General features: G+C 33.5%; 1 protein-coding gene across 6 annotated transcripts in view; it reads left to right on the top strand.

Moving 5' to 3' along the window:
- Window positions 1–9,992, top strand: part of LOC145260440 (ras-related protein Rab-4B) — a 235,647-nt gene extending 225,655 nt beyond the window's left edge. For all 6 annotated transcript variants that reach the window (XM_080118451.1, XM_080118453.1, XM_080118455.1 and 3 more), the window contains 3 exons: window positions 2,465–2,619; window positions 5,992–6,087; window positions 9,724–9,992. In XM_080118451.1, the coding sequence (XP_079974577.1) occupies window positions 2,465–2,619; window positions 5,992–6,087; window positions 9,724–9,833 (361 nt within the window). In that variant the 3' untranslated portion in view covers window positions 9,834–9,992. The remainder of the gene's footprint in view (window positions 1–2,464; window positions 2,620–5,991; window positions 6,088–9,723) is intronic.
- Window positions 9,993–12,221: the final 2,229 nt, after the last annotated feature.

Raw genomic sequence — 12,221 nt, 5'->3', positions numbered from 1 at the left:
CCCATAGGTCAATATGCTCTGTTTTGGTAACTCTGGATAACTGATCAGTTGCATAGACTTTCTTAACTGCCGATAGATCTCACAAGGGTCAACCGTATTAACTGTTGATCGTTGGTTAAATGCCTGACAGGGTTACTAGGAATAACAGGGAATCTGAGTTGGATTCCAGAGAGGGATCATGCAATATTGCCATCATGCTCAAATAAGGTAGCATGTGACCAACAGAGACCAACTAGAGTGCAGGTCTGGTGCTAACACTCACATAAATTCAAGCTCCAGTAGCAATAAATATAAAAGTTATTGTGGTTAAAAAACTTGTAGGTCTTGGATGGTGAGGCCCCAGCTTGTGGGCTCTGGGGAGTGTAGAGCCCCCCTTTAATTGCCATTGCTCCCAGGTCCACTGACCCGGAGTGGTAGTACCTGTTAGGGTTCCAACTGTGGAAACCAACTTGCAAAAAACAAATATATTCTATTAAAAAAAATTTCTTCAAAATCACCGGATTCGGCATTAAATAACCTGAAAAGGGTTGATATGCTGTAAAACAAAAACAACCAACCAAAAAACTTGTAGTTTAAACCTAGTTTTGTGCATGCAGTTCTGGTGCGGTGACACCATTGCCTATCTTTGACTTGGGTCGTCTATAAGCATTCCTGACTTTTTCAATTTGTGTCAACAGCTAACATGCTTGTGGTCCTGCCAGCAACCAGGTTGAGTTAGGATCTAGAAGTGCTGTTGGGTGGAGAAATGAATCGTAAACAGTGGTGTTCGATCGAAAGTAGACAAAATGGCAATTGTTTTCCCCTTCCTGTCCCATATCAGTTATTCTTCCTTATTCCTTCTCTCCTTTCCCTCCTCTGGAAATATTCAAGGTTCCTGCTTCCTATTAGTCTGCAGATTCTCCTTCAAGAGTGCTCTTAACAAAGTGTCTGCAGTAGTTAATAAACTCGCTTTGAAAGAATTATAGTGCTTTGAGTGGGTTATTTGTACTGCACAATCACGTTGACACACCGGTTCTCGCCAGATCACCAAAGTTAAGCAACGTTGAGCCTGGCCAGTACCGGATAGGTGACCATTTGGGAAGGCTAGGCGCTATATGTATCTTCTGGGAAGGTTGGACATGGGGCCAGCACCCTCACCCTGTAAAAAGAACTCCTCGCTACAAAAACATCTACAGAAGTTGTAGATGACCTATGCCCCTCCAGGGGCTCAAGGGCTATGGATGGAATGGGTTATTCAAACTTGCACATGATAACGATAGAAGATGCCTCATAAACATCTTTCTATCTATGGTAAGACAATGACCAAATGAAGCAATTTGAGCCATTTGTATTGCAATATTAGAGGTAAAAAACATGTTATCTTGTTAACCTATTTGTGTTTATGTATTTTGTATTCATTTAATGTGTGTGACATCTTCCAATATGTTATCATCTGGTGTATAAATGTTTTTCTTGTTGATGTGTGTATAATGTGTATCTGTACATGTCGACATACTAAACAGTTTATCGAGGAAGGACAGATAAGCATATTTTACATCTTTGCTGAACAAAGAATGACATACCTTAAATCACAACCATTTTCGTCCGTTCCAACATGCTTCTGAATTGTAATCATGTCTCACAAACAAAAAACTTAAACGACCTAATTGTTTCATATTTACATTCATTGTGGTTGCCAGTTGTTAGTGCTGAGATGGCATGCCATTTTCTTCTCCACAACTACAGTCCAGTGCTTTCATAACTGCCATTCGTCTGTCTCTACTCCACAACAATTTTTTTTTTTTTTTAACATGGAGGTCACCACTTATCAAGGCCCGGAAGCCACTTGGGGATAAGGGTTATTGCGTGTACAGTAATCAATGGGATAATGTTGTAGTAATCGTTAGTATTGGAGACTTGATAAAGTGTCTTACTTAAGGGGGTGGTTCATCAGGAATTTGTTTATGTTGGACTTGAAGACGTCCAAGTTGTAGTCAGGTGGGAAACAGGTAAGCGGAAGAGTGTTCCACAGGTGTGCAGTTCTAAGAAAGAAGCTTTGTTCATAGAATCTACGTTTTGATTTAGGCACAGATAAGGAGTTTAACTCTCTACTTTCTACGTGTAACCTAAAACTCACTTCCGTTCCTGACGTCACTCTCTACATAGCATCAAAATACATCGCCTGTTTTTCCAAAATGTATTTCGTTTACCCATTTTTTCTTTGTCCTAAATTCTTAAAACTATTAAATGTAAATATTTCTACTGTAAATATTAATTACCCTTCGATAACATTTTTCTATCTAACAATTATAATAATCGATTTTTATAATTTGATCATAATAATACAAGGATCTTAATACTTTCCGGCGTTTTCCAGTCAACTAACAACATAACACTTGTACAGTTTTAGAACTTGATATCCATTTTAGCATCACCAAAATTCTCGTGTAGATTTTTGTTTATATTTTTGCTTTTTATTTTTCAGTCGTGAAACATACAATGCCTTAACAAATTGGTTAACAGATGCCCGAACACTTGCCAGTCCAAACATTGTGATAATTTTGGTGGGAAATAAAAAAGATCTGGAAGCTGATAGAGAAGTTACCTTTTTGGAAGCTAGCCGATTTGCACAAGAAAATGGTGAGTTCTCTTTCATTGTCTGCAGATCCTTCTCTCAAAAAAAAAAAATAAAGGCATCACAAATGAAACCAAACGAGACTTTGTGATATGTAAGGTTTGAATCAAACACGTGAAAGTCGAATGTTGTACGTTTTTAGAATACAACAAAGTTTCACAATTGTTTTTATCTAATTTGCCTTCTCGACAAGGTAAAGTTAGACACAAGGTTGTTTTTTAAAAGATATAGTTAGATTGCAAGAAGGGGGTTATAGTCAGCTAACATACTTCCTATCTTCTTCCAATAGCAGCCATAACATACTTCCTAACTGCTTCCAATAGCAACCATGCTGGAAGTATGTTAGCTTACTATAACTCAAGAAGGATTCTGAATTTTGTTAATGATTTTATGGGTGGCAGGTTCTGGGTTTCACCCTGTACCATCGAAGTAGAACTTATTTAAGATATAAAAAAAAAAGTGGTTCTTGTTTAGAATACTCTCTGTATTAAAAAAAAAACAAAAATAAATAAAAATCTGTATTATGTCTGTATTCGTGACAAAACGAAAATATCATATTCTAAAAATCACATAAATTGATCAAGTAGTTGTATTTTTATAAAGTAAATCATTTTTAAGCGATTAATGGGAATTCGTAGGCATTTCAACATAAATTTAGTAAGTATTGTTGAATTGTCTTCCCTTTCTTTTTTTTAAAGTATTTTTCAAAATGGCAGGTGAGATAGTCACTTCTTTAGATACACATAAGATTTGATTTTCTTTTTTTTTTTTAAATAAAACTATTTGATCAATTTACATTATTTTGGAATGTCAAAATTTTGTTTTGTTGCAGTTATGTCATATAGATTATTCTTTAATTTGTTTTTTTAATATAGAGGGAATTCTGGACAAGAACCCAACAAGTAAAGTTATAAATATAAGATTTGTTCGATTAAATTTGGATTTGGCACTGCATATATGTTAGAATCAGATAACAGGTTTAAAGTGACACTTTTTTTTACTTTACTCAAATAATACACTTTTCTATAAACGTATATTTTCCTTTTGATTTAGTTTTTTTTAATAACATTTTTATTTTTTCAGTTCTTGTCCAGAATTCTTCCTATATTAAGAAAACAAAAAATTTAAAAAAATCTGAATGACATACATACCTGTTACGAAAAGAAAATATATTCTAAAAAATCATGCAAATTAAGTAGTTTTATTTTTAAATAAGAAAATTTAAATTTATGAGTAACCAAAGAACAGCTGTCTTGTCCACCATTTTGAAAATCTAAAAAAAAAAAAGAAAAAACAAAGGGAGATAACTCAATCATCCAAACTTGCGATTTTATATTATAATGCTTATGAATTCCCATTAATCGCTCAAAAATGATTTGCTTCATAAAATTAAGGTACTTGATCCATTTATGTAATTTTTTAAATATAAAATTTTTGTTTCGTCATGGGTACGTAGATCGTACATATTTTTCTTTGTTTTTAGTCTAAGGGAACTCTTTTCCCAATTAAAAAAATGTTGGAATAGAATTGTAAAAGCCACAGTTATCTCCCTTTAAAGAGTAAAAAATGTAATGTCATTGTCTGTCTCAGATTTTTGTCATCTTTTACTTTTACACGTGTACGTAGCCAAAGTAACACTGTGTTATGCTCAGGGTTCATTTTAATGGCGGGTGTCACTAATGTAATGATATTTATGTGTATCCAATGTCTGTCTATGTCAATATCGTATCAGTGACGTGAACACGGATCAAGATTGCTCACACCTCACCGTAAACAAAAAAAAAAAAAATAATGCCAGAATTCTGCATAATAGTCAAACGAATTTAAAAGTTCATAATATGGTTTTATTTAACAATAAAAATAAATCAAATCACTTTTTTGTGTTGTATTTTAATACGTGTGTCAATTCAACACGCGAGAAAAAGATTATATCGTTCAATATTTAACAAGATGTTGAATGTTCTGAAAATAATGTTAGTATTTTAGAACTATGTATAGTCGCGAGGACTTTATATATTTTTCTCTTAAATAGAGTCTAATAGAACTGTAGCAAAAGAGAAAAAAAAATGAGGAATTCTTCTTCGACTGAGGCAATCATGTTTTTCTTTAGAGAAAAATGTTTCTTTTCTAAACAAAGGAAATAATTTTTTTTTTATGCGTGAGTTCCAGTAATGTGATAATTTTACTCCATACGTGTCTGATGCGACACAAGGTCATTGGGGGGGGGGGGTAATCCAGTGAGATTCAAACATTAATACAAGAGACAAAAAGAAGCAAAAAAGGAAAATATTAATTCTCGTAGATGTATGATTCATGCAAAGTTATGTTGGTGGTTTTATATTGAATCTCAACAGAGTCAGCTGACGAGTTGCTTACTCTATCTTGAACTAAACTGATTTGGGTTTGGCACGCAGTGTCTTTATATAGGTTTTTGACCGGATCCAGGAAAAGGCTATCAGAAAAAGAATTTAATAAGTGTTTTCTTTTGAGCACTGATTGGATAAAAAGCAGACATCCTGTCACATAATATAGTGTTGAGAATTCATTTAAATAGCAATACACACAGACGATAAAACAGTTTGGATAATCACAGATTTCAAAGGAGTTCTGCTAAAATAGTTATATTTTAAAAATCAAAGCACTTTAAGCCCTCAAAATACAACTGTTTTGTTTGGAAATTAATATACTTTCAAATGAATTAATAAATATGTACATTATATATTTTAAGAGCTTTAAGCAAATAAATTGATAAAAATGTGAATGTCATAAAACAGCATTTTCAGTAAGATTTTGTAAAGACCACCCCTGGTTTGTAAATGCTCATACTGCGTTTGTATTAAGAATTTTATGAAATTTGGAAACTAACCAAAAGAGACATGACTTTTAATAGTTTGGGGTGTCCGAAATACTTTTGACCACTCGGATTTTGTTGCATTGAAAAAAAAAAAAAAAAAAACTTCAACATGACAAGTATTAAAAGTTTTGAAAAAAAATTTTCTTTGGACATCCACTATCAAGTAAATCGATCTTTTTACTGTTTTTATCCATTAAAAGTATTATTGTATATTGTTTTCTCTTATGGTAGCTAGCAATTTAAAATGATGATACTTGGAAAAAAATTGTTTCTATTTGACTTTGTATGGAAGATTGTCTTGTAATATTGGTAGCAGCAGTAATAGCACGGCTGTAAACAACAGACTTTTTTTTGTTGATTTTTATTCTAGAACGAATTTACTGTATTATTTTTTCCTTGTTTCTTGCGAACAAACATTGTCAGCACCCTGTATAAATTGATAAGTCTCACCCTGCACTTGTAAAACCCCAAAATGATGGCTTGTTTTGTTGTAGTTTTATATGGCATTTCTTTTCTTTTTCAGAATTAATGTTTTTGGAAACAAGTGCTTTGACCGGAGAAAATGTGGAAGAAACATTTTTGAAATGCGCTCGATCGATACTTACAAAGATTGAATCGGGTAAGTTGTTTTTTGCAAAATACATTCATCAGTTTCCATATTTGTCCTTTACCTGAATTCTTATCAGACTTGCTGATTTTTCCTTTTGATTTTGTTTTTATGTGAGACCTTATCCATCAAAGTTTGTTTTACTTACCATTTTGATTCAGATGATCAAACACCATTGAAATACTGACATCAAGTGCTTTAGACATTTCTTTGATATGGGTTTTATTCAATACTTGATGTTAAACCTTCATTGTCAAAAGGGCATAGCCATCCCCAACTTTTCTCTTCAATGCTCTCATTATCACTGTAAAATTGCTGAAACCAAAATTGTCTGATAATTTGTGAAACCTTCTCCCCATTGCTATTGGCAGCTGTTTGGGAAGCATTATGATCAATTTTTAACTCATCTTAAAGAAATTAAGAAAAATTAAAGCATATACAATAATTATTAAGCATGTAAAATGTGTAAAACACTGCAAAAATAGCAACTTTAGTGAACTTTTTTAAAAAATGAGTCAGAAAATTAGTTTTTTTTTTTTTTTTTTTTTTAAATGAAAACTATTCCAGACCAGGCATAAAGCATTTGATTCAAGGAACGAAAAAAAAATGCTACATCAAGGTCAAAAACTAGCCAATAATAAGTGTTAGATGGATAGATTATGATGTAGAAAACAGCAATTCTTCCACTTTAGTCAGAAACATTGCTCATGAATTGTGAGGACTAAATGACAAAAGTAAGTGGACACAAAAGTTATTACCCTCTTTTCTGTTTCTGAACAATCTAATATAATGGAAGTAACGATATTGCAATAATCATTGGCACATATAATGAGTGCCATATTTTGTTTGCAGAATTATGTGTACTATAGTAATTTCTATTTAAAACTATCAGGACCTGTGTCTTGGCATTGCCTAGAAAAAGTTATCAAGCTAAGGCTCGCAACCTCCAAAAAGGATCAAAAAGACTATGTAGGGGCTTTGTATTTAATTTATAATTTAACAAGAGAATAAAATGATTGATTTGTTTATGGTGAAAATTAATATTGTAATGAAATTAATGTCATTAAGAATATTCACTGACTTGTTTGCATGATCGCAGTTTGTGTAAAAGGGTAGGTCTTTGTCTTTAAGTTACAATGTAGAACCAAATCATAGTCCTCAGAAGTAAATTGAACTATCTACAATATAAAAAATATATGCGCTTGTCCAGAAATCTATGAAAAAATAAAGTCTGTATGATGTATGTACTCATGATAGAAAGAAAATGTTGTATTCCAGAAATCACATAAGTTAAGCAGTTTTATTTTTATAAAGAAAATCATTTTTAAGCAATTCTGAGTTTTTTAATGTCTCTCTCCTCATGTTAAGAATAGCTTTCTTAAATCTCTCGAATTTGAATTGTCTGGAGTCATCTCCTTTGTTCCTTCAGATTGTTGTCAAAATGATGTCGCAAGACAGTCACCTTTCATTTAGCTATAAAATTTGATTTTTTTTTTTATTTAAAAATTATACTACTTGATAAATTTACATAATTTTTGGAATATAATATTTTCTTTCCGTCACAGGTACATACATCATACAGATTTTTTTTTATTTTTTGTTTTTTTCTTTGGAGAGAACTCTGGACAAGCACCAAAATATGCATAATTAAGGAGTTATAACAAAAACAATCATTATAGTAGAAACCAATAAAAACAAATTGTGAATTAATGGGATGTTCTTTTGCAAAGCAATATGTAAATTAGTTTAAACATAGTACATCGATTGCATAGACATGATCAGTATATTAAAAAGGTAAATTCTTCTATTTTAAATATTCTTTCAGTGCCCTAATCTCATTGTAAGGCCAAACTTTATGAATTTAGGTTGCATTGTCAAATCTTTCAAATAATATATTAGGATGTTAAGTAGTTATTAATATTATTTAACTTGAAATATACTCCAACAGAACAGTTTTGTACTGCTTTTATGTCTCCTTATAAAGATAAGATAAAATGATACTATGCCCTATATCTAGAATCCTTATTCCAGTATTGATTAAAATCCATGACCTAATTTTAATGATGGAAAATATCTAAAATTTCAAAAGTGAAATTATGGAAATTTTCCTTAATTTGTGTTCCATGACTATAGATTAGATTCAGTACAAATCCGAAATTTTCAAATGAGAGATGGTGGCCATATTACATTCCCTAAAATATCTTTAAAATACTCCAAAGAAACTGATATTTCAGGAATATTTATTAATTGATGTCTATTACCAGTTGTTAAAATTTCACAAAAGTCGGAAGTATCCGAATTTCACAAAGGTTTCCATCATTGCCCTTTTTACCCTTTTTAAATAAAACTTGATCGTTTTTTTTTTATTTATATGCGCATCTTAATTTCGCCTTCAGATCTAAACTAAAATTTTATAACAGCAGCATGTCATCCACACTGCTATGTCGAAGTAAAACTTGGCAACTCAAAATCAGTCCGTAGAAGAAATTAGACACATTTGATTCCAAATGCCTTAGAAAAATTCTAGAGCAATTGAATTACCAAACCAGAAGTCAGAGATCGCACTAACCAACAGGTAGTATCATTAATAATCTGCAAACAACTTCTAGGCTGGCTTGGACATTCCCCACAGAGAATTGCCAACCAAGTTTTCCAGTGAACCCCTGATGAAAAAAGAAGACGAGGAAGACCAAAAATTAACTGGAAGCAGACAATCAAGAAAAATTTGATTGCAACAGGGAGAAACTGTGGGTCTGTCTTCAGATCGAAAGTGATGGAAAATGATTGCTTCATGCATCGCAGTGTTAGATATTGACGCCAGGTAATCTGGTTTATTATTATTAGAAAAGTAAAACAATTAGATTTTGGAAAATGTGTATTTACAGCTGGGAATGTTTAGTCAGAAATTTAAACAGAAATTAAATAAACAAAATTGATTTAGAAATTTTCAGAGTAGTTGTGGAATTTGGTTAGAAGTAAATAAATTTAGGCTTACATGAGAGATCACCTGTTTCGTGTCCTTGAACGTGTGGTTGAAGTTTACTGATATAATAGTTAGTAGAGATCAAACGAGTGAACATGTAGAAAAAAACTCAGTGTGCCAAACTCCGACAAGGGAATCTATAAGACGAATAAAACCCATGTAAAATATAAATCATTGTTATGGCGTTCTTTTAGGAGTTTGGACAAGTAAGAAGGTATGTGATTCTTTTGGTCCGAGACAAGCAGACATACTGTTATCGTTTGATTGTAAGAAAAGTTGTCTATGAAAGTTTATGTGTCATGTCTGTTAACTACATGTTTGTGAAGAAGCAGCCATACACACAATGAAAATTTTACACACGTACGACAATTGAAGAACTAGACGATACACAAATTCAGATACATAAATATACAAGATACGCGTATATATGTTATGCTCCCACCGGCTACATAACAGCAGGACGCAGGAGTTCTTAAGTCTAAATATCTTTTATGGATTCATCATTTTTAAATGGAGAAAGTTTTGTCATTTAAATGCTGTTTTGTAACCATTTGATTGTCATATGTATTGTCATATCACATCTATGACGTCATTATTCCGACAAATAAATGGCTACAAATCATCTGATGTCCTTTTCTCTAATGTTTGTTTTATTTTTAATCCAGGTGAACTTGATCCCGAGAGGATGGGTTCCGGAATACAGTACGGTGATGCCTCTCTGCGCCGCCTGCATCGGCAACAACAACAGACACGGCGACCGGATTGTGCTTGCTGAGGGGGGGTCAGTACCCCCCCAACATTGCCACGCCCTCTCTCTCTTTTTTTTTCTTCTAACCTATCTACTTACCTACCTATTACCAACCTGGGGGTGGTGGACCCTGGAGGCTCATTCATTCTTTAATGCTCCTTCTCCTTACTAATTTTACAAGACAATATAAAGAAAAAAGAAAGAAAGAAAAAAAAAAAAAATATATATATATATACCAATGCTGACTCAGCCCAGTGTTGATGATGATGATATTACAAGATGATGATGATGACAAAAAAGAAGTAAAAAAAAAGCAGCAGCAGCAGCTCCTTCTCTGTGTAGCCTGTCACAGTTTGCAAGAGTTTTTATTGGTTCAGTGCTTTTTTGTTTTCATTTTGTAATTCTATATTTTCCACTTCTCACTATTTCTACTTTTTTTCAACCACTCCATGTCTCAGTCTAATTATCTCTTCTACTTTATCTCTCTCTCATCTCTAACTTTCTTTCATCCTTTAACTGTCTCTCTCAATCTGCTTCAAACTCTCTCTCTCTCTCTCTCTCTCTCTGCCCTCTTCAAACTCTCTTTCTCTCTCTCTTTCTCTCTCTCTCTCTCTGCCCTCTTAAAACTCTCTTTTTCTCTCTCTGCCCTCTTAAAACCCTCTATTTTTCCTCTATTTAATTCTCTCTCTCTCTCTCTCTCTCTCTCTCTCCCTTTCTCTAATTCTCTCCCTTCCTCCCTCTTTCTCTTTGCCCTCCCTTAACTCTCTCTCTCTGCCTACATCTTACTCTCTCTCTCTATCTGCTCTCTTATCACTCTTTCTCTCTAAAGCTCTCTCTTTCTCTACCCCTTCTAACTCTTGCTCTTCCTTTCTTTCTCTTTCCTCTTCCTTTCAATAAAATAGTCTATCATACTGCATTTAATATATAGGCTCATTGGCTCCTTTGTTTTTAATGCTAATATAACAACAAATGAATTCATTTTGATTTTATTTTTACCCCTCCCCACCACAACTCTCTTCTTGGGTGATACTTTCTCTTTCTCTCTCTTTTACTTTATGAGACGCAGGACTCTGATTTAGGCTGGAGGCACAGTGTGAGAAAAGCCATGAAGAGCAAACAAAAAATCTTCCCTATTACCAACAACAACAACCACCTCTCCCCCAATATATTGAGACAAACATATATATGGTGCAATTAAATAAATTATAGAAAGCTTTTTTTTGCATTGTCACCTTAAGCTATTTTGTTGTATCATTATCATGGTGTTCTATACTACAGGTCACTTGCTGGTACAGCTGATAAGCATGTTTGGAGCCCTATTGACATATGTTTGATGTTTTTTCAGAGATTTTTTAATCAAATTAATTCAACTACATTTGAAAATACAATAACATTCAAACCCTATACATGAGAATAATAATAATCTGTTGAAAGATAAATGAAATATATGTGGATCATATCTTTTTTTTTTTTTTTTTTTTTTTTTTTTATTACATTTTCACCCCAAACAAGGCACATTGCCACTCAGGTGTAGGGGGCTACTATCAGGGTCAGCAACTACGGGGGCACTATGTAGGGATTTGGGCAGCAAGATGTCGGTTCACGTTGCACTTGAACTTCTGCATGTCAGTACAGTTAGGGAAGCATGATCCTGGAATGGAATTCCAGAGTCTAGCAGTTCTGGGGAAGAAACTACTGGAGTAGAAGGATCTTTTGCATCTAGGGATCTCTACTGTGTGGGGGTGGGATTTAGCTGCCTGTCGGGTTTGTCGAGGGTGTCTGCGACGTGGCGCCACAAGTGTCTGCAGTTCGTCAGAGCACTCACCATTAAAATACTTGTAGAACAAGCAGAGGGATGCAACGTTTCGTCGATGGGACAGAGGCTGAAGCTTAGATGCCAGTTCAGGGCCTATCAGATTGGCGACTCTTTTTTGAACCTTGTCTAGGAGCGAGAGACTAGTAGTAGACGCACCAGCCCTGATGTGACAACAATACTCCATACATGGGCGAATGGTGGCCTTATAGAGATACAGGATACTTTCAGGTGTCAGTAGTTTTCTAACTTGAAAGTTTACATAACAAAAATATTTTTGTTTATTTATCGTTAAACACATTTTATTATCTTCAGATATGCATCAGAAGATCAATTCTATGAATATTTAAATATACTTGACTTAATCGTCTGATCTATTCCCTGCTTCTTTTGTTCCAGTTCGTTTGACTCGTTCGTCTAGTGATCTTCATCAAGTCACGGTTTTGATACCACATTTTAATACAGCTTCTTATTTAAAAAACCGCAGCTTTTTCTGCTCACCATTTTCTTCCTACCTATAATCTTGATCTATTCAAGACTTAGGTAAATAAGCATTACTCGTCTTTTCTATAATCTTCTTTCGTTTTATTAGTTCCTTAAAT

Source organism: Euprymna scolopes, chromosome 36, assembly GCF_053919585.1.
Source record: "Euprymna scolopes isolate OS-2025 chromosome 36, ASM5391958v1, whole genome shotgun sequence".
In the NCBI taxonomy this organism is placed as follows: domain Eukaryota; kingdom Metazoa; phylum Mollusca; class Cephalopoda; order Sepiida; family Sepiolidae; genus Euprymna; species Euprymna scolopes.
Note: the sequence above shows the minus strand (reverse complement) of the source record. Positions and strands in the feature narration are given on the sequence as shown.